The following is a 22,618-nucleotide window of genomic DNA, read 5'->3' on the forward strand; positions in this document are numbered from 1 at the left end:
ACACTGTCGTTTTTATCAAATGAAACATAAGGGGTAGCACTGTCGTTTTTTATCGGCCGTCATGAAAAAAACATAAGGGGTAACACTGTTGATATTTATCCATTAAAACATAGGGGGTAACACTGTCGTTTTTATCAAATGAAACATGAGGGGTGACACTGTCGTTTTTCTTTGGTCGTCATGAAAAAAAAAAAACGGGTAACACTGTTGTTTTTTATTGGTCGTCATGAAAAAAAACATAAGGGGTAACACTGTTGTTTATTTATTGGTTGTCATGAATAAAAACATAAGGGGTAATACTGTTGTTTTCTATTGGTCGTCATGAAAAAAAACATAAGGGGTAACACTGTTGTCTTTGTCAAATAAAATATAAGGGGTAACACTGTTGTTTTTTATTGGTCATCATGAATAAAAACATAAGGGGTAATACTGTTGTTTTCTATTGGTCATCATGAAAAAAAACATAAGGGGTAACACTGTTGTCTTTGTCAAATAAAATATAAGGGGTAACACTGTCGATATTTATCAAATAAAACATAGGGGGTAACACTGTTGTTTTTCTTTGGTCGTCATGAAGAAAAACATAAGGGGTAACACTGTTGTTTTTTATTGGTCGTCATGAAAAAAACAAAAGGGGTAACACTGTTGTTTTTTATTGGTCGTCCTGAAAAAAAACACAAGGGATAACACTGTCGTTTTTTATTGGTCGTCATGAAAAAAAACATAAAGGGTAACACTGTTGTTTTTTATTGGTCGTCATGAAAAAAATCATAAGGGGTAACACTGTTGTTTTTTATTGGTCATCATGAAAAAAAACATAAGGGTTACTTATGTTTTTTATTTTTTTATTGGTCGTCATGAAAAAAAACATAATGGGTAACACTGTCGATATTTATCAATCAAAACATAGGGGGTAACACTGTCGTTTTTATCAAATTAAACATGAGGGGTGACTGTCGGATATTACAGTTTTTGTTTTTGGTCTGTTGGCTGCAAAACATTCTGAGTTAGCATACATACTTGATGATTGAGCCACTTTACACACACTTTTTATATACTATAGATTTGTATAGTCACTGGCCCCCTTTAAATTGTGCATTTATGCTATTACTATAGCCTACTATTATTATTGACACTTTTCTTTTTAGAAAATTGTAACTTTAATTTCAATTTTCATATTTTGTTCTTTGGTTTATACATTTGAATACTTGACTATCATGATTCGTGGCACATTATATATTTATTTTTACTCTTTTTTTTTACGGTATTGGGTCTGTGAATTAGAGTTTTTATTTGTTTTGTTACACTTATATCAAAGTATATTACACTATAACTTTCTTCATAGGATATTTTATCAAACCAATAGGCTATACAATGTAATCAATATAAATATTGTAAACATCACTGTATTGCAAAGTTAATTCAATATTAATTAAATATAGATGGATAGACCAATAGGCCTATTTATTTATATATATTATAAAAAGGCCTATTGGTCTATCAATATCTAAGCTAGGTAGGCCTATATATTATTCTTTTTTATTATACTGACGCACGTATATTTATTCTGTTCAATGAGATGTTAACTGATAACATATAGGCTTTTGGTTATGGTAGCAGCCATGGTGACAATGGCTGGCTGCCACAGGTCGCTCATTCAGCCATACCTCTGGTTGGTTGCGACCTATTTGCCGCCAAAAGGGTCGCAACGCTTTTATTGTCGCGACCTAGTCGGTCAGCCTGCCAGAGCCAGCTGCCAGCCGCAGCCAGCGGCCAGTGGCCAGCGGCAGACAGCGGCCAGCCGTGGCTGTCGTCGCAGCCAGCCAGCCGATACCAGCCAGGCGTCGCAGCCCGTCAATACGTCGTATAATTATCATACCATCCTACTAAAACATACAAAAATGTTAAAATGAAAGAGGCCGATTGCGTCAATAAGTTTGACTAAAAGAGCAAAACTATGACCATCCGTGGAGAGAATCGAACACCGGCCTTCATGATTGCTAACCTAGCATGACTACCGCTTGTAACACTGTGGCATTGGTTTCAATTATTGCACTTATATTTATGTTTATCACTCTATAACGAAGAACTTTGTGCATAATATACGTATAGGCTTAATGACATTTAACAAAAGAAATAGGCTATATATATATATATATATATATATAAAATACATTATTTGAATACGCCCCAAATTACAACTAATATATTTTATTGATACTGATAGACCAACGATTTCATAATTTAAACTGTACTTAAATAGAAAAATATTAAAACAATATTAGCACTAAAGAGCTTTAGGATAGCTTTCGCCAGAGAGCATGGCTTTCTGGTACTTCAACTGACGCAAAAAAAAAGTTAATAACATGCAAATCAACTGATTATATAGACTTTGAGCGAGCCAGCCAGTGACCACAGCGACTGAAAGCAGCCAGACGAGCGACCCACACAGCGACCAATGCGACCTACGTCGCGACCAATGCGACCTACGTCGCGACGCACGTCGTTGGCCACTCAGAGAGCTCGACCCTGCATATTTTTTGTCGCGTTCACTGAACTGCGAGGTCAATGGTGGTTCAAATCCTATTCTCTGAAACCATTGAAGCAAATTTTTATCATTTTCTTCCACGGAGATCATGAGGGGGAAATCCAGTTTATCCAATAATCTCATCTCGTCAGACCTTCCCATACATGGAGCAAGATCAAAGCTGGAGGAAATCAAGTGAGACAGACGCTCGGACTGCCAATGTGACTTCAGAAGAAAGCAGCGGATAATCTTATCGAAATGGACGCATAACCTTAAGGTGCGAATTTGGGAGAATCTGGGCATAAACGTTTAAACATCTACAAAACTGATCAGGCTACTCAAGACTTGGGACGTATAGATCGCGGGGGGGGAAAGCATTTACATTAGCAGCGCGTCATGACGCGTTGTTCTGGACGATTTGGCACAGAGAGAACGATTCCTCCGACGCGCTCGCTGCGCGCCGTTTCCTTCCACGACACGTCCGTCTGATTGTTTCTTTTGTTTTTTTTATACCGCAGAGGGTTTAATTCCGTCACTTCGTACCACATTCTACACCTTGCCGCTTGGAAGTGGGCCAACCTTGTGTCTGGTGTCAAGCTAGCCTGAACAGATACTTTCAGACAGCTCATTTCTTCACCTCATTCCTGAGACCTGACTGCGCCCACCCCTTGTGTAAGCAATTTAAACCTGATAGCAGATCATCTCTAGCCCGCAAACCGCTTTTAACGTGGGACCAATTGTTAACTCGCATATCTTGGCACGTATGCACCTACTACTATATCCTACGCACTGAAGTACAACGATGCCTTACTTTTTTAAAGCGCAGTAGTCTTATGCCGCTTTACTTTCGATAAAACGCTCTTTTTTGGGGGGGCACATCGAGAAGTTAAAAACCCGCCGTCCTGTTTTGGGTTGCGTTTTTATTAGACTAATGGAACTATTAAGTACAGGTGCATACTGTCATTAACTGTGCGGTATTATGAATTTATTGCCAAGTGGAATATTTTTTTATTTATCAGTAGCAATGTGCTGGCTGACCTCCCATGTCGATGCGTCTTGGTGGTAAGTATGAGTCACAGTCACCTACAACAACCACCACACACAGTGCGCAAAGACCGTCTCAATGTAGGCCGAACTCCGATCACGTGTGAGGGGAAGGAAACGTCTACTTTAATTTTTAGCTATAGCTTTGCTATACAGCATCAACCGTAAAAAGAAAAATATCGCATCATTTATAGGCTACATGGTTTCAATATTTACTCTTGTAACCCATCTTCTTCTGCGTGCAGGTACATGGGCACCATCGGATCGCAGGTGATGTGCGACAACATCCCCGGGCTGGTGAACAAGCAGCGACAGCTGTGCCGCCAGCATCCCAAAGTCATGCAGGCCATCGGGGCCGGGATGAAGGACTGGATCGCAGAGTGCCAGTACCAGTTTAAAAACCACCGCTGGAACTGCCAGACCATGGCGAGGGACCACAACCTTTTCGGACGGCTCCTGCTACGCAGTAAGTGGTGCAATGTTGATTTTTGCTCCGATTCACTTTTATATAAAATAACTCTGCGTTCGAGAGGGGGAAAAAGCAGCTAGGCGTATGTGAACTAGTAGGCTATATACCAATGTCATGTTTTCATTGTATATTAGCGCATATAATTAAGACGGGCCAGCTCCTGCATGCCACTGTGCCTTTGCCAAACTTGTATGAGCAAACAAGCCATAGGCGTGCGTGAATCAATAGGAATATGGCTTGTTGCCTTGGTCTGTACTCATAAGTTTGGCAAAGGCTGGTAAACCAAAGTTGGCCTACATGTCATTTTTTTAATCTTCGCCCTTTCGTCGCATTCCATACATGGTATCATTTTACAGTGCTGCATTTATCAATTTGACGGAGTCGCTCTGTCACTCACTGCAACCGATCGGCAGCCTCTAGAGCTTCAGCTAGTGATGTGTGATTCATAAACGATTCGACCAAAAATAACGAAAATGTTTTGCAATCCGATTCTTATGCCATTATGATTCGTGAGTGGATCGTTAATTCGTTGTTTGATTTGCACATGCGTATCACTTGGACCCTTTGTCGATGTGTTGTTTACATGTGTTCACTTAAGTACCTCAGACATTGTTTATTCAATTGCGAAAGTAAACCCAATAATGGCAATTTATATGAAAATGAGTGTTGGATATATCGTGCACTGTTTGTATACTTTTCTGCTTAAAAAACAATTTTAATGTAAACCCCCTACGTCTTCGCTGTCAACACTATTCACCCATGAACGAGATCCGAGTCCGAAAAAGATCCGATCTTCGCATCACCAGCTCCCGCATGCATTTGACAACGGTGGTCTAGGCAGAGCAGTAAACTGTCAAATTAGACGTGTCACTTTCCAGCCCCTCTCCTTCCCTTACTAAGCCTCTATGCCTCTAACGACGTGTTATAACAAGCCTGGTCTCTTTTAATGCCACTGGAAGACCCTATATAGCACCGACGGCCTGGTGTTCCACTCCCAGGCCCTTTACATTAACCTGCAGGGCGGAACTTCCAACTGGTCCGTTTCATCTGGGTCCCTAATCAGCCGTGCGGTATTTGGACCTCCCTGCCTGAGCCTGGTTCTGTCACACGGCATTAGCAAGTAGCGGAGACATTACCCACACACGGAGGCAGCTCTCATGAGCTCCTCAACGTCAATTCCGTCGGACTAACTTCAAACATTTGCAAAGTACTTTTCTGCCTCCGGTGCCACGCTCTCTCTAGGCTTAGGGCGATTATCTCCCATTGACAGAGCCAGATTTTCGCCCAAAATACTCAAAGTTAGGGTTATTTTAAAACACTGGTAATATTTAGTTGTTAATGGGACGAGCTGCAGATATATGTAGACAGTTATCTTTGGAGAAAAGGTTAGGGCTCTCACGGTGACAGGTTAGAGTCGGCTGTTGTTAATTGACTTAAAGCATATTGGGCGCTCTCACGGTCTTAAAGTAGGCCCTCAATGAGTTGGTAACCTGTGTAGTGACCCATGGAAGATCTATATAGTGACCACAACTCTGAACTCTGGATAGTCATGTGTTCCCATTCCTTTAAGTTTAATTAATCTAACACAACATATTGTGGATAAATAATTCTGTAGTTTGTTAGTGATCTGTATGTGAACAATCGCTTTCTGTGTAGCCCGTGTTCAATGCTAGGTTTGGTTAAAGCTTGTGTTTAATTTGGTCGGAATGAATCCTAGGTCGGAGTTGGATCTTCAGTCCCTCTGTCACTGCAACAAAGACATATCTGAATGCCTGCTATTGGCATGAACTGTTTGAACTTTGTCTGTAATGCTGCCATTTGTACCTTTTGTTTTGCCCCCATCCATTCAAAATCATAAGTGTTTATTCAGTTTTTATGGCCCAGAGTTGGAAACTTTCTAGAGGTAGGCCTAGACAATGTCCTAGATCTCAGCCCAACTTAATTAAGCAGCTCATGGATCTCAAGACAGAAAAAGGTGCTTTCTGAACAGCCAAATCACCCTAAGAGCTGCTGTACAATTGTTTTGTTTCCCAATTGCTCATATTGAATAAAAAGGTGTGTGGGTGTGATGAGCTGTCAGAAGGTGTGGGTGTGACGAGCTGTCAGAAGGTGTGGGTGTGACGAGCTGTCAGAAGGTGTGGGTGTGATGAGCTGTCAGAAGGTGTGGGTGTGATGAGCTGTCAGAAGGTGTGGGTGTGATGAGCCGTTACAAGGTGTGGGTGTGATGAGCTGTCAGAAGCCGATTTGAAAATCTGCCTCATCTGACATCACAAGTGGGCGTGTCCAGCTAGATGTATGACGGTCCCGGATAGATGAGCAACGTTTGTTAAAGTCCGGCTGGTAGACTGATCTATCCATCATACATCTAGGTAGACATGCCAACTTGTGATGTCACTAAAACACAGGAAAGGGCAGATGTTTTTTAAACGGCTTGTAACGGCTAATCCCCGTCAGTCCTGGTGGTATAATACGGGACCTTTGAAGACGCCATAACCAAAGTACGGAATGTCTTAATACCCCTAACGAAGGGTCTTTCCACTGTTCATGTGTAATTATTAAGTATTTATTCTGTAGTGAAGGACCTCTTAGCCTCATTTATTGGGTAACCCTAGGCGTGTACATTTATGCCCTTATGGCGTGACATTGTAAGCACTGTGATTTTTTAAATTTATTTTATGTATGTATGTATTGCTGGACACTTTATACACTTAATTTTATTATTGCATCTTTCTATATTCCATGGGCTGCTGTAACAAGTGAATTTATCATGTATTGGATGAACTAAAGTTCTTATCTTATCTCTTATCTTCACGTGTTCGTAGGGCTGCTCGATTATGGAAAAAAATCATAATCATGATTATTTTGGTCAGTATTGAAATCACGATTATTCAAACGATTATTTTTCGGGTTTGAAAACATGATGTATTTATTTAGCATGTCTGTCCAATTTTTTTTTTGTAACTGAGAACTTTGAAATTTCGCCTTAAAGAAATACATAAAATAGTCCAAAAGAAAATGATCAAATCTAAAATAATGTACAGATATGTATCCAGGTGTTCTTCACTTTCTATAAAACATTTAATGAAAAGAATAAATAATAATTATAATTGAAAACTTGATTATATTCGTTTTTTGAACGTTTCACGCTAAAATCACTTTCGCGATCAAAATGAGATTAATGGCGCAGCCCTACGTCATGTGACCCTACCTCTACTCAACAAACCCCACCCCCAGCAGGCAGCCCTACGTCATGTGACCCTACCCCTACTAAACAAACCCCGCCCCCAGCAGGCAGCCCTACGTCATGTGACCCTACCCCTACTCAACAAACCCCGCCCCCAGCAGGCAGCCCTACGTCATGTGACCCTACCTCTACTCAACAAACCCCGCCCCCAGCAGGCAGCCCTACGTCATGTGACCCTACCCCTACTCAACAAACCCCGCCCCCAGCAGGCAGCCCTACGTCATGTGACCCTACCCCTACTCAACAAACCCCGCCCCCAGCAGGCAGCCCTACGTCATGTGACCCTACCCCTACTCAACAAACCCCGCCCCCAGCAGGCAGCCCTACGTCATGTGACCCTACCCCTACTCAACAAACCCCGCCCCCAGCAGGCAGCCCTACGTCATGTGACCCTACCCCTACTCAACAAACCCCGTCCCCAGCAGGCAGCCCTACGTCATGTGACCCTACCCCTACTCAACAAACCCCGCCCCCAGCAGGCAGCCGGGAGGCGGCCTTCGTGTACGCCGTGTCCTCGGCGGGCGTGGTCCACGCCCTGGCCCGCGCCTGCAGCGGCGGCCAGCTGGACTCCTGCTCCTGCGACCCCACCAAGAAGGGCTCGTCACGGGACGCCCAGGGCGCCTTCGACTGGGGCGGTTGCAGCGACCACGTGGAGCACGCCGTGCGCTTCAGCCAGGCCTTCGTGGACGCCAAGGAGCGGGCAGAGCGGGACGCCCGCGCCCTCATGAACCTCCACAACAACCGCGCCGGACGCAAGGTAGGCATGAACCTCCCGACCACCGCACCGCCCCAAGGTAGGCATGAACCTCCCGACCACCGCACCGCCCCAAGGTAGGCATGAACCTCCCGACCACCGCACCGCCCCAAGGTAGGCATGAACCTCCCGACCACCGTACCTGCCCCAAGGTAGGCATGAACCTCCAGACCACCGCACCGCCCCAAGGTAGGCATGAACCTCCCGACCACCGTACCTTCCCCAAGGTAGGCATGAACCTCCCGACCACCGTACCTGCCCCAAGGTAGGCATGAACCTCCAGACCACCGCACCGCCCCAAGGTAGGCATGAACCTCCCGACCACCGCACCGCCCCAAGGTAGGCATGAACCTCCCGACCACCGCACCGCCCCAAGGTAGGCATGAACCTCCACAACAACCGCGCCGGACGCAAGGTAGGCATGAACCTCCCGACCACCGCACCGCCCCAAGGTAGGCATGAACCTCCCGACCACCGTACCGCCCCAAGGTAGGCATGAACCTCCCGACCACCGTACCTGCCCCAAGGTAGGCATGAACCTCCCGACCACCGCACCGCCCCAAGGTAGGCATGAACCTCCAGACCACCGCACCGCCCCAAGGTAGGCATGAACCTCCAGACCACCGTACCGCCCCAAGAGGGTGACGTGCAGCACATGGTAGCAGGGTGACGTGCAGCACGTGGTAGCAGGGTGACGTGCAGCACGTGGTAGCAGGGTGACGTGCAGCACGTGGTAGCAGGGTGACGTGCAGCACGTGGTAGCAGGGTGACGTGCAGCACGTGGTAGCAGGGTGACGTGCAGCACGTGGTAGCAGGGTGACGTGCAGCACGTGGTAGGAGGGTGACGTGCAGCACGTGGTAGGAGGGTGACGTGCAGCACGTGGTAGCAGGGTGACGTGCAGCACGTGGTAGCAGGGTGACGTGCAGCCCGTGGTAGCAGGGTGACGTGCAGCACGTTGTAGGAGGCTGACGTGCAGCACATGGTAGGAGGCTGACGTGCAGCACATGGTAGGAGGGTGACGTGCAGCACATGGTAGGAGGCTGACGTGCAGCACATGGTAGGAGGCTGACGTGCAGCACATGGTAGCAGGGTGACGTGCAGCACATGGTAGGAGGCTGACGTGCAGCACATGGTAGGAGGCTGACGTGCAGCACATGGTAGCAGGGTGACGTGCAGCACATGGTAGGAGGCTGACGTGCAGCACATGGTAGGAGGCTGACGTGCAGCACATGGTGGGAGGCTGACGTGCAGCACATGGTAGGAGGCTGACGTGCAGCACATGGTAGGAGGCTGACGTGCAGCACATGGTAGGAGGGTGACGTGCAGCACATGGTCCTAGTCCTTCTGTCTCTGCCCTGCAGGCGGTGAAGCGCTTCATGACCCTGGAGTGCAAGTGTCACGGCGTGAGCGGCTCCTGCAGTCTGAGGACGTGCTGGCTGGCCCTGGCCGACTTCCGGCTGACCGGGGACCACCTGCGGAGGCGCTACAACGGCGCCGTCCAGGTGGCGGTCGACCAGTACGGGGCGGGCTTCACGGCGGCACACGCGCACCTCAAGCGGCCCGGCAAGAACGACCTGGTGTACCTGGAGGACTCGCCGGACTACTGCGTACGCAGCTTTGAGTCAGGTAGGCCTACTGTACATGCAGCGCTGAACATGCGTGTCCTGGGTTCTTTGCTCTGCTAGTCCCTGCCTGATCCTGATCCCTTCTGCTCTCCCTCGGACCCACGCTTCATTGTGTGTTTCGGTCTTTTTCAATGTCTGTCACACACGCTCGCTCTCTTTCTCTGCCGAGGTTTAAAGGGGTTTATTGGCCTGGAAAAGGGACATTTAAGCCCCTTGCAGTGTTACCCGGCAATGTTCCTGAACATTTCCTGCATGGGGTCATGTGTGAGTGGGAACAGGGCTGGATATCCTGGCTAATACACTGGTGATGTCATGATCAGGAACTGGTCCCATGTCCGGGTCAGTGCTGGTAGGGCTGCGTTGTGATGGAAGCAGGGAAATTGCTGGGAAAGGCACGTGAAGGGTCGTCTGACCTGCGACACATTTAAAGTAAGGCTTCTGAACCAATCAAAAGACTCCACTGATGACGCATTTGATTCCGTTAACGTTAGGGATTCACCGAAATCAAAATTCTTCGCCGAAAGCCGAAACCGAATGTGGCTTTTGCTGTTTTTCATTCATTTTGCTTTAGTTTTTCACGATTGCATAAATCAAACAATTAATGTCCTTTATAAACTTTTTTGTCTTGCTTTTCAATAAAAAAAAATCAATTACAAATTTGATACAAAATATTTATTTAATACTGAACGTTTTCTAACATTCCAGCAGACCTTATAGCAAGAATATAAGAACAATGTACCTTTAAATAAATGAGTAAAACATATTTTTTTGTTTTTTGTTTTTTTTTGGGTTAGTTTTATCATGTTCGGTGTATTTTTTTCGGGCGAAGGTGTGTGTGTGTTTGTAGGGTTTCTATCTTTGCCGTGTGTGTGTGTGTAGGGTTTTTGTCTTTGCCGTGTGTGTGTGTGTAGTACGTGTGAGTTCAGAGGTTGTAGTTGGGAGCAGAGGTTGTGTGGTGATCAGGTATCAGTCGGTTTAAGGCCCATTACACACTTGAGTCGAATGAAACCTGAGAGCACATGCACTCGAACATAAATCAACCCAGTAGCGCACGCACGCACGCACATGCACACGCACACACACAGAGACAGACAGAACTGCTTTAAAGGGTTCCTCGTTTAAACGTCCTGACCATCTTGTGTGAGAGACACTGTCTCACACACAAGGTCTGAGACAGTGTTCTCAAACCTCCCCCAATTAGCCAACTACTGTACGCAGACGGTGCCTCGACCAAGCAAGTCCCTGCTCTGGGGCATCCATTTAAAAGACCCTCCGGAACCAGGCTGGGGGGCCCTGGGAGGCTGGGGGGCCCTGGGAGGCTGGGGGGCCCTGGGAGGCTGGGGGGCCCTGGGAGGCTGGGGGGCCTCTGGGCACCGGTGCATCACAGCCCCAGCAGGCTGAACAGGGGGCATGCGCTATGGTAAACACTGCCCTCTCTTCCTTTGTTGGCCCCTTTATGAACCGATTCCCTCCCTCCCATTCTGTCTCTGAGATAGAGGCTCCCACCTTAAATAACCCAGGCTCCTGCTCCTGCTCCTTCTCCCTCACACAGTACACTGCATGGGAAGGAGCAGGTGAACAGGCCCCCCAACACCTCTGAACCGCAAACATTCAATCACTCTCACCGGGGGGGGGGGGGGGGGGGGGGGGGGGGGGGGGGGGGGCCTGGCCCGACGGAGGGGGGGCCGACAGAGGGGGGGGGGCAGCCAGCGAGTGTTTTATCAATTAACCCGCACGCCAGCGAGTCAGGTGCTACACTCATCCTTCTGCGCCCTGTCAGCCTAATCCAATGAGCAGACGAGAGAGAGAGAGAGAGAGAGAGAGAGAGAGAGAGAGAGAGAGAGAGAGAGAGAGAGAGAGAGAGAGAGAGAGAGAGAGAGAGAGAGAGACGCCATGATGTCACCCCTAGCAGTGCAGCATACCGTGGATGACGGACAGGTTTGTTGCCAAGATGGGCGGGGCTTAGATCATGCCCAGACATATAATAGAGAGCGAGACAGAGAGTTCACAAAGACAGCTTGAAAGTAAATATCAAGGAATTCCACCTCATTGGAATTTGATGTTTTACGTGTCACTTCAGAAAAGGTTTACCCGAGTGAACATAAACACCTGCTGACAGGCAATTCACAGAATAAATAATTACTCTTAACAGGCTGGGAACACTTCGTTGCTGTCTTTCTAAAACAGGGGAATATGTGTTGCGCCCAGGGACTGATACTTGCCTAAAATCAGTGTAGAGGCCAGTACAGTATCAGGACCCTCCTCAGGGTGTGTGTGTGTTTGTGTGTGTGTACACGCGTCGCAACAGGCGCCAAATATAAAATACCCAGCCGATGAAGAGCGGAGGCCTGGGTGAAAGCTCCTTTCATCATTCTCTCATCTATCTCTCTCCACAACTCATCATTCTACCTCCCCCCTTCCCTCTCCTCCCCCCTTCCCTCTCCCCCTCCCCCCTTCCCTCTCCTCCCCCCTTCCCTCTCCTCTCCACCTTAACCACGCTGCTCCTCCCCCTCCTCCCCCCCCTTCCCTCTCCTCAACCTTACCCCCACTGCTTCACCCTTGTCTCAAAATATCAAAAGGTATCTAAAGATTGATAGTCTAAATGTTTTATATGTTTCGACCAATCATGTTGCTGGAGGCGTGGTTACAATTGAAGTCATTGTTTAACAGAAATTCGGCCTGCGGTACTACAACGTAAAAATAGAATGTCTGTAAAGGTTTCAAATCAAGCCTGTGTTGACATACACAGATTGAAATCAGGTTTGTTCTTCGGTGTAATATCTCCGTACACTGACCTGTAGCCACACCACATGGCTCCTGTTCCCTGAGCTTTATCTAATCTACCTTTATCTGTGGCGTCTCCTCTTCTCTCGGTTTATTCTTCTATCCTCTCCATACTTTTCTCCAACCTCGCCCTGGTCACAGCCATGGCTGGCTCCTGTCCAGTCAACTTGGGATGCGGTTGTTTGCAACACGTGTATGAAACCTATTGTGTGTGGATGTAAGACCAGCAGAGGAAGGTGAAACGACAATATATCGCTGTTGTTACCGTAAAGATGTTCATAGAAGCAGGTGCCAAGCACTTCATATTGCTAGTTTAACCCATTGCCTGTATATCACAAAGATAGCTAGGATAGGAAGATACACTACGCAAAGTACTATTTTTAAGTGCCAGGATGTACATGCATACGATAAGTGCTTACACCACACCTCCACAACCAAAGCCAAGACAGGCTCATTTAATGACGGTTAAGCAGGTCTCATCGAGGGGTAATATTTAACACGGGGCGCCTCTGATATCCCCAACGGTCTCATGTCATCCTCTCTCTCCCTCCCTCTCTCTCCAGGGTCCCTCGGGACGGGCGGGCGGGTGTGCAACAGGACGTCCCGTGGCGTGGACAGCTGTGAGGTCATGTGCTGTGGGCGGGGCTACGACACGTCGCGCGTTAGCCGCACCACCAAGTGTGAGTGCAAGTTCCATTGGTGCTGCGCCGTGCACTGCCAAGACTGCCACCTGCAGGTCGACCTGCACACCTGCAAGGGGCAGACGTGACCCCGTCCCCAGCCCCAACGCCCAGTTCTGTCAGCCAATCAGAGCTCTCCTTCAAGATGATGACTGGAGCTGGAATCTTCTTAAAAAATCCAGTCTTGCGTCTGGTAACTCTGCACACGTGTCAGGTTCTTACGCTTCATTGTGTGGGGGCGTCACATAACACACCTAATATATCAGTATGCTAGCTCCATGTTTATTACCGGCATGGGAGACTGACTATAAAAAGGCCTCAGGCTTTTGAAAGCGGGACAGGTTTTAAACAGACAGTAATGAGATGATGATGTGATGATGAGTACACCAAGGATGGAGGAATTCCATTGAGATTGGTCATCTCTATTCGTTGTCAGAGGGCATGTTGAGGTGAACTCTGTCCTTAGTAGATGGACCCAGTACTCACCACTCTGCCAGTTCTGCCACGCCCGACTCACCTTATTTAATGTAGAAATAGAAATGTGAGTCTCGGTTCTGTATCGGGTAACGTCATTACTATCCAAGCTTCAAAGGTCAAACTAGTTGAGTATTAAGCAGAGTATGTAGCGTGTCAATCTCCTTCTAATGTTACATAATTGCACCTGTTGATGTTTTGTATTAACACATTCATATATACTCTGTAGTTCTGTTCTTCCAAGTCGGTCACTGAAGCACTTACCCTTGTATCCGGGAGCACTTCTTACATTTTGGGTTGGGAGAAAAACTTGCAGACAAAGAACATTATGAACACCGGACTGATTTGTGTGTGTGAAGATCTCATCCAAGCGGACATGTTTCTGGACTGTTATCCAGGACCCTGTTGCTGTGTAGTGCAGAGGGGAGATAGTGAGCAGTCTGAACATGTCATTAGCAGAGGACAGACCAGCGCGCTGCTGAGTTCATTCACAATTCCCCTTTCAACTCCCCGTGGGTGTTAGTTTCCCCTTTTCATGGCTCAGAAGCCAGCAGGAGACCTTGACTACGTTTCATGTTTGTCAACAGATGTGTTGGCGGTTTGCGAGCATGTTGCATTCGTGCCACGGTGGCCTGTCCACTCATAAACACATCTTAGACACCTGGAACGCATGTTCTTCTGGTTTCACAACATCGGAACAATCCCAAATTTAATTTGGAGACCAAAGTGATTTTTGAGGGGGCAGGAATTGGTTCGTAACACTGCACATATGCAACACTCACTGAAAACACATGTATGGAAATCCCTGAATCACCCAGGAAGCCAAATGGTTTCTAATGACCAAATATTGCGATGGTTTGGCCAATGCTTATCATAAGCAGTGGTACAGAAAACAGAACCAAGGGTACGAATGGGTGACCGTTCTGAGCGATGTTTGTTTTAGAAAGCTTGTAAGACTATCTTTCGTCCTATGTGGTCTACTGTTGGCCAATGGCAGTCCCTACTTTGGTTTCATTGTATTTATTTACTCCCAAGTAATGGGAAAAATGTGGATTCCAATCGTATCCTAAACCTTGTCCAGGCTGCGGGAGCATTTAAAGGGTTATGCGATGCAATTCTAGTCCTCAGTCATCTCCTTGCTTACAAAAGCAAAGGGATTTAAGACCATATTTTCCTTTAGACTTGTAACTGCCTGGACGGTCAGCCTTAACCTGCAGTGGGACATTTATGAGTCAGGTTCCACTGGCAAATGGGACTTGATCAGCTTAATGAAATTAGCCCGACATTATTAATTCTGATCGAATAACATTGGGGAGAGATTGGCTTGATCATCATTAAACACTGCATTCTGTTGCCTCTTAACAGAATGAATTATTTTTATGATATTGTAACAGGATAGCTGTGATCATTGCCTAACCGCTTGAAGTGAGTCATTCAGATCACCTGTGCTTAAAGGATGTATTCACCAGTACCAAACAGGTTGTGCATTTCTGAAAATGGTGAAACCCACAATACCATTAGGTAGATCAATTACAATGTGCATTGTAATCTCAGTAATACTGATTATTTAACATTATGCTCTTATCCACAGATTTATTGTACAAGTGAAATTTATACATTTTAGCAAATTAAATGTAGTTTAACGAACCAGTGACCTAAGTATTAAAGCCAACACTTCCACCAATCCTGACCAGACAACCCAAGAGTTCCCTACTAAACACTTTATTTCCATCCCAAGATTCCAGAGACGTGTCAATCTGCTGCCCTCAATTGGTGATCCAGCAGATTACACTCAACGGCCCAAGGGAACATAACCTTAAAAGATCCACCGTTTATGGGCCACCAATGTGCCTAATATCAATTCACTGCAATGTATTTTTCAGGTTGGATTGTGCTCACCTGATCATGAGAGGATGTCGTCAGGTCTTTATTCAGTTGGGAGGGAGGTCAGGATGGTGAGGATCCCACCAGTGAAATCAAGATTCAGCAAAGGAAAACCTTTAACAGATCTATAGACTGAGGTTATTTGAGCTCTTAAATTCAAACGTTTTCTGGGGCTTTAACATCAGTCCCTGTGGTGGTGTTTTGTGGGGGGGGGGACGGACGACACATTGCACAACAGACCACACAGTAGGCCAGCTGACCCAGAAGATTCACCCTTGTTGGTTTCGTGTACAAACCTGATTCAGAATGACCAAGGGCGTTGTAGAAGCTTGCAGTAAAACAGTCCTTTATTGTACTTTTTTGTTTCTTTCCATGTTTTAAAGATGGCAATTCGCTCGCCTCTTTTTGTACAACAAACGGCTTTACAAGAGATCCACGTCCCCCGAAATGGCAAACATAACAAATAAAAAGTCCAAAACTATTCTGAATTCTGTTTTCTTTATTTCATTTTGAATCCCTTCTCTCTCCAGCAGTGGCTTTGTCTCCTGTCCTGTTTATTGGCACAAAGGTGTGTCAGTCCAGTCCCAGACGGCGCTACGGCCATCAGTTTGTCCGTCTGTCTGTCGGCTCCTCTAGGCCCGCCATCAGTCCGTCCGTCTGTCGGCTCCTCAGGGCGTCTAGATGCGGGTGAGCTGGTGCCACAGACTGGAGGGCAGGAGGCTCTCCACCTTCTCCATGATGAAGTTGAGGGGAGCGAATAAAGTACTCAGGAACTGGTGGAAAAGATGGAAAGAAAATCAAGTTAGAGAACATTTACACTGTTCCAAGCAGGATAAGAACATGATTATGTAACAGAAACTAGGGAGGCCCAAACCCATTCCTCGGGTTCGCTCAGAACTGCAAACATGGCAAACAAGAGAAAATGGAGGAGGAATCCTCTTCTATAATAAAGACTTGGTAAAGGACAACAGAAGAGACCCAGGTACACATCCTGCTAGCTGGCAACAACACTGAAAGAGAGACAGAACTACAGGCAGAGAGACAGAACTACAGGCAGAGAGACAGAACTACAGGCAGAGAGACAGAACTACAGGCAGAGACAGAACTACAGGCAGAGAGACAGAACTACAGGCAGAGACAGAACTACAGGCAGAGAGACAGAACTACAGGCAGAGACAGAACTACAGGCAGAGACAGAACTACAGGAAGAGAGAGAACTACAAGCAGAGAGACAGAACTACAGGCAGAGACAGAACTACAGGCAGAGACAGAACTACAGGCAGAGAGACAGAACTACAGGCAGGGAGACAGAACTACAGGCAGGGAGACAGAACTACAGGCAGGGAGACAGAACTACAGGCAGAGAGACAGAACTACAGGCAGAGAGACAGAACTACAGGCAGAGAGACAGAACTACAGGCAGAGAGACAGAACTACAGGCAGAGAGACAGAACTACAGGCAGAGAGACAGAACTACAGGCAGAGGGACAGAACTACAGGCAGGGAGACAGAACTACAGGCAGAGAGACTGAACTACAGGCAGAGACAGAACTACAGGCAGGGAGACAGACCTACAGGCAGGGAGACAGAACTACAGGCAGAGAGACAGAACTACAGGCAGAGAGACAGAACTACAGGCAGAGAGACAGAACTACAGGCAGAGAGACAGAACTACAGGCAGAGGGACAGAACTACAGGCAGAGACAGAACTACAGGCAGGGAGACAGAACTACAGGCAGAGGGACAGAACTACAGGCAGGGAGACAGAACTACAGGCAGAGGGACAGAACTACAGGCAGAGACAGAACTACAGGCAGAGAGACAGAACTACAGGCAGAGACAGAACTACAGGCAGGGAGACAGAACTACAGGCAGAGACACTCACAGCCTTGGCGAAGACGCCCATGAGCTCTGGGAACTGGTGTGTGAGCAGCGCCAGCATGGCAGTGAAGGAGCAGAGGCCGGCCGTGAACAGGATGAAGAAGGGCAGCTCCTTCTTGGGGTAGACTGACACCTCGTGGAATACTGCTTCCACACATGAACACACGCACGCACAAACGAGACACACACACAGAGGCACAAAGAAATACATTTAGATGCTTCTTTTCATGGGCTGGTCACAGGCTTTTCATTGAAATGTGACCACGGTAACAGCTTACAACACAACCCAATCCCTGGTGGCCCCATTACTGTGGTTGTTATCCAGTGGGCCAGTTCAAGGGAACATAAGGGAATGCCCTCGATATGCAGATACACTCATAACGTCACCTTTGAATCTCTAAAAAGGACTTCAACCCGGAAGTATACACTACCATTCAAAAGTTTGGGGTCACCCAGACAATTTCATGTTTTCCATGATACCTCACACTTTAATTCATCAAATGAGTTGCAAAATGAAGAGAAAATATAGTCAAGGCATTGACGAGGTTGGAAATAATGATTTTGTCCGTACGTAGCCTAAAACAATTCGTAATTAATCTTGAAATGGTTGCTCAACTTTGCAAATAAACAACAAGAGACACTAGAGGCGAATGGACGAGTATACAGGTGAGTCATACAGGTGAGACCTCCATCTATAAGAGTCCTACAGATGAGTCCTCCATCTATAAGTGTCATACAGGTGAGTCCTCCATCTAGAAGTGTCATACAGGTGAGTCCTCCATCTAGAAGTGTCCTACAGGTGAGTCCTCCATCTATAGGTGTCATACAGGTGAGTCCTCCATCTATAGGTGTCATACAGGTGAGTCCTCCATCTATAGGTGTCATACAGGTGAGTCCTCCATCTAGAAGTGTCATACAGGTGAGTCCTCCATCTAGAAGTGTCATACAGGTGAGTCCTCCATCTATAGGTGTCATACAGGTGAGTCCTTCATCTAGAAGTGTCATACAGGTGAGTCCTCGATCTAGAAGTGTCATACAGGTGAGTCCTCCATCTAGAAGTGTCATACAGGTGAGTCCTCCATCTAGAAGTGTCATAAAGGTGAGTCCTCCATCTAGAAGTGTCATACAGGCGAGTCCTCCATCTATAGGTGTCTTACAGGTGAGTCCTCCATCTATAGGTGTCATACAGGTGAGTCCTCCATCTGTAAGAGTCCTACAGATGAGTCCTCCATCTAGTAGTGTCATATGGGTGAGTCCTCCATCTATAAGTGTCATACAGGCGAGTCCTCCATCTATAGGTGTCATACAGGTGAGTCCTCCATCTAGAAGTGTCATACAGGTGAGTCCTCCATCTAGAAGTGTCATACAGGTGAGTCCTCCATCTAGAAGTGTCATACAGGCGAGTCCTCCATCTAGAAGTGTCTTACAGGTGAGTCCTTCATCTATAAGTGTCTTACAGGTGAGTCCTCCATCTAGAAGTGTCTTACAGGTGAGTCCTCCATCTATAGGTGTCATACAGGTGAGTCCTCCTGGCTCCATCTAGAAGTGTCATACAGGTGAGTCCTCCATCTATAGGTGTCATACAGGTGAGTCCTCAATCTATAGGTGTCATACAGGTGAGTCCTCCATCTAGAAGTTTCATACAGGTGAGTCCTCCATCTATAAGTGTCTTACAGGTGAGTCCTCCATCTATAAGTGTCATACAGGTGAGTCCTCCATCTATAGGTGTCATACAGGTGAGTCCTCCATCTAGAAGTGTCATACAGGTGAGACCTCCATCTAGAAGTGTCTTACAGGTGAGTCCTCCATCTATAAGTGTCTTACAGTCGAGTCCTCCATCTATAAGTGTCATACAGGTGAGTCCTCCATCTATAGGTGTCTTACAGGTGAGTCCTCCATCTATAAGTGTCTTACTTGGTAGCAGCTCTCTGTCGGCCGTCTCTGTACAGATGGGGTAGGGGTAGAAGAGATGACCCTTCTCTAGGGGGTACGGGATCATTCTGAAGGCTGTGGGGGCGCACACACACACAGGTATGAATGCATGGCTCGGTGCCCTAGCGGTGCCATGTGTGTATCGTGGGTGTGTATATATATATCTCTGTATCTACATGAGTACATACTGCCCTCCCAGGTGCAGTGCAGCAGGTTGAGCGCGCCCTCCACTCTCTTCCAGTGCTGCAGGTGGAAGAAGGCGTAGGCGATGGCCTCACTGTCGCCGCGCTTCAGGATGTGTTCTGGAGGGAGGATGAGACTCTTCATCTCCAGGAGATACTGGGGGGGGGACGGTGAGGGGACAGGTTAGAGGTGAACCGGTACCACAGAGGGAACAACACATTATCACAGAGCCTTAGCATCGAGGGTTAGGGTTAACCCTATTAACACCTTAGTTAACGTGAACAGCATGACTCATTATTACTAGACCATTTGTTAACTGTTAATTAACTAAGTTAATGCTTATTACTGCAACATCTAATGTTAATGAATAGTTCATTAACGTACCCTAATTGATAAGGGTTGCCAATTCTACACGCCACTGAACCAGTCCCCCCCCCCCCCCCCCCCCCGGGTCTTACTTTAGGGACGTGGGGGTTAAACTCCACCGCTCTGTGGATGGCTTCCACAGCGTTCATCTCTGCGGTGCTCAGCCCCCTCCTGGAGGCCGCCTCGGGAGAGAACCTGGAGCAACACAACACAGGACGCTCAACACACAGGACGCACAACACAACACACAGGACGCACAACACAACACACAGGACGCTCAACACAACACACAGGACGCTCAACACAACACACAGGACGCACAACACAACACACAGGACGCACAACACAACACACAGGACGCTCAACACACAGGACGCACAACACAACACACAGGACGCACAACACAACACACAGGACGCTCAACACAACACACAGGACGCTCAACACAACACACAGGACGCTCAACACAACGCACAGGACGCACAACACCACACACAGGACGCTCAACACAACACACAGGACGCACAACACCACACACAGGACGCACAACACCACACACAGGACGCTCAACAAAACACACAGGACGCTCAACACAACACACAGGACGCACAACACAACACAGGACGCACCACAACACACAGGACGCACAGCACAACACAACACACAGGACGCACAACACACACACAGGACGCTCAACACAACACACACACAGGACGCTCAACACAACACTCAGGAAGCTCAACACAACACACAGGACGCTCAACACAACACACAGGACGCACAACACAACACAACACACAGGACGCACAACACAACACAACACACAGGACGCACAACACACACACAGGACGCTCAACACAACACAGGACGCACAACACAACACACACGCTAGTGACCCAGTAACCCTGGGGTGACAGGACGCTAGTGACCCAGTAACCCTGGGGTGACAGGACGCTAGTGACCCAGTAACCCTGGGGTGACAGGACGCTAGTGACCCAGTAACCCTGGGGTGACAGGACGCTAGTGACCCAGTAACCCTGGGGTGACAGGACGCTAGTGACCCAGTAACCCTGGGGTGACAGGACGCTAGTGACCCAGTAACCCTGGGGTGACAGGACGCTAGTGACCCAGTAACCCTGGGGTGACAGGACGCTAGTGACCCAGTAACCCTGGGGTGACAGGACGCTAGTGACCCAGTAACCCTGGGGTGACAGGACGCTAGTGACCCAGTAACCCTGGGGTGACAGGACGCTAGTGACCCAGTAACCCGGGGTGACAGGACGCTAGTGACCCAGTAACCCGGGGTGACAGGACGCTAGTGACCCAGTAACCCGGGGTGACAGGACGCTAGTGACCCAGTAACCCTGGGGTGACAGGACGCTAGTGACCCAGTAACCCGGGGTGACAGGACGCTAGTGACCCAGTAACCCTGGGGTGACAGGACGCTAGTGACCCAGTAACCCGGGGTGACAGGACGCTAGTGACCCAGTAACCCGGGGTGACAGGACGCTAGTGACCCAGTAACCCGGGGTGACCCTAACCCCGTGGAGCCCTGACCCGTACTCACTTGTCAGACACGGCCCTGGCCTTGAGCAGCGCTGCTGTATAACATATTGTTGCAGATTTAGGTAAACTTATATCTGTGGAGCACACAAACACACACACGCACGCGCTTTAGTGAGGACCGGACCACAGACGACAGCCGGGACAGCCAGCGGCAGGTTGGAAAACATTCCACGTGATCACCTCCTTCACAAACGCCCCTCCTAGAGTCAGCTTGGGGGGGGGGGGTCTCTGGCTTACCGTCGTACTTGGCCAGCACTGCCTGTACGTCTGCGTAGTTCTGGAGCTCCAACAGAGACTCCAGTAGGTTCTCATGGATGTTGAACATACTGAGAAGAGGGAACTCCTTCATTAACTGGAAAACACACAGCTGTTGTTACATGTGACAGCAGACAGAGGGCGACAAACAGGTCATTAAAACACAGCATGGTACCAAAGACGCTATTAGAAATGGAGCTTGGATTGAAAATCTTTAATTCCATTTATGCATGGTGAGTATTGTATTCAGGTAGTATTATGAAACAGGGCTATGAGGAACAGTGAGCGTGTAACAGTGAGGGCTCCTACATCTCTCATCATCTTGGCTGCTTCTCGTGTTCTCCCTAACTTCCGGGAACACATGGCAAGCCTCCTCTTTATGTACACCAATACGTTGGTGTCCCTTCCTGCACACACACACACACAAACACACACAGTTAATGAACGGTGAAAAAAGCACTCCTCAAACTATGAAGAGCACGTCAATATTCAGATAATCCAGAACATTCACAGTATTACTAGTGTGTGTGTGTATGCGTTAATATCACGGGTCACCCACATGTTACGGCCAAGTTAATTGTTTTCTTTCCAGAGGAAAACTTATTCGTATTTATATGAATGTGGTGATGAGTATTGAGTCCGCTGGAAATGATAAAAGTGTTTAATGGATAAGGATATGATGATGTTCAGCTTTCTAACCAGACCCTCTGTCTGTATCTGTCTGTCTGTCTGTCTGTCTGTGTGTGTGTATCTCTGTCTGTGTGTGTGTGTGTGTGTGTGTGTGTGTGTGTGTGTGTGTGTGTGTGTGTGTGTGTGTGTGTGTGTGTGTGTGTGTGTGTGTGTGTGTGTGTGTGTGTGTGTGTGTGTGTGCGCGTGTACTCACTGTGCTGGGCCTCATACTGGGAGCTGTGGTGTGTGTACTCACTGTGCCTCATACTGGGAGCTGTGG

The 22,618-nt window shown here is 47.6% G+C and overlaps 2 protein-coding genes across 10 annotated transcripts in view; one reads left to right on the forward strand and one right to left on the reverse strand.

The window, feature by feature from the left end:
- The first annotated feature begins 3,506 nt into the window (after nt 1–3,506).
- On the forward strand, nt 3,507–13,217 carry wnt2 (wingless-type MMTV integration site family member 2). The gene is made up of 5 exons (XM_056597887.1): nt 3,507–3,589; nt 3,817–4,037; nt 7,764–8,041; nt 9,401–9,665; nt 13,012–13,217. The coding sequence occupies exons 1-5, from the start codon at nt 3,507–3,509 to the stop codon at nt 13,215–13,217; spliced, it is 1,053 nt and encodes a 350-aa protein (XP_056453862.1).
- A 57-nt stretch (nt 13,218–13,274) lies between these two features.
- LOC130388554 (suppressor of tumorigenicity 7 protein homolog) overlaps nt 13,275–22,618 on the reverse strand; it is a 36,480-nt gene continuing 27,136 nt past the window's right edge. For 2 of the 9 annotated variants that reach the window (XM_056597896.1, XM_056597891.1), the window contains exons 8-15: nt 21,979–22,076; nt 21,652–21,781; nt 21,416–21,488; nt 19,941–20,043; nt 19,476–19,638; nt 19,282–19,374; nt 17,372–17,514; nt 13,275–16,259 (exon numbers count right to left, since the gene is read on the reverse strand). In XM_056597896.1, the coding sequence (XP_056453871.1) occupies nt 16,164–16,259; nt 17,372–17,514; nt 19,282–19,374; nt 19,476–19,638; nt 19,941–20,043; nt 21,416–21,488; nt 21,652–21,781; nt 21,979–22,076 (899 nt within the window). In that variant the 3' untranslated portion in view covers nt 13,275–16,163. The remainder of the gene's footprint in view (nt 16,260–17,371; nt 17,515–19,281; nt 19,375–19,475; nt 19,639–19,940; nt 20,044–21,415; nt 21,489–21,651; nt 21,782–21,978; nt 22,077–22,618) is intronic. The other 7 variants (XM_056597890.1, XM_056597889.1, XM_056597894.1 and 4 more) reach the window with 7 other exon arrangements.

The sequence above is a fragment of the Gadus chalcogrammus genome, chromosome 9, assembly GCF_026213295.1.
Source record: "Gadus chalcogrammus isolate NIFS_2021 chromosome 9, NIFS_Gcha_1.0, whole genome shotgun sequence".
Taxonomy (NCBI): Eukaryota; Metazoa; Chordata; class Actinopteri; order Gadiformes; family Gadidae; genus Gadus; species Gadus chalcogrammus.

Bases quoted from the DNA above. Each gene is read 5' to 3' on its own strand.
- wnt2 (XM_056597887.1), top strand. From the start codon at position 3,507: ATGAATTTATTGCCAAGTGGAATATTTTTTTATTTATCAGTAGCAATG. The intron at 8,042-9,400 runs GTAGGCATGAAC...TCTGCCCTGCAG, and splicing joins ACAACCGCGCCGGACGCAAG to GCGGTGAAGCGCTTCATGAC. The intron at 9,666-13,011 runs GTAGGCCTACTG...CTCTCTCTCCAG, and splicing joins CGTACGCAGCTTTGAGTCAG to GGTCCCTCGGGACGGGCGGG.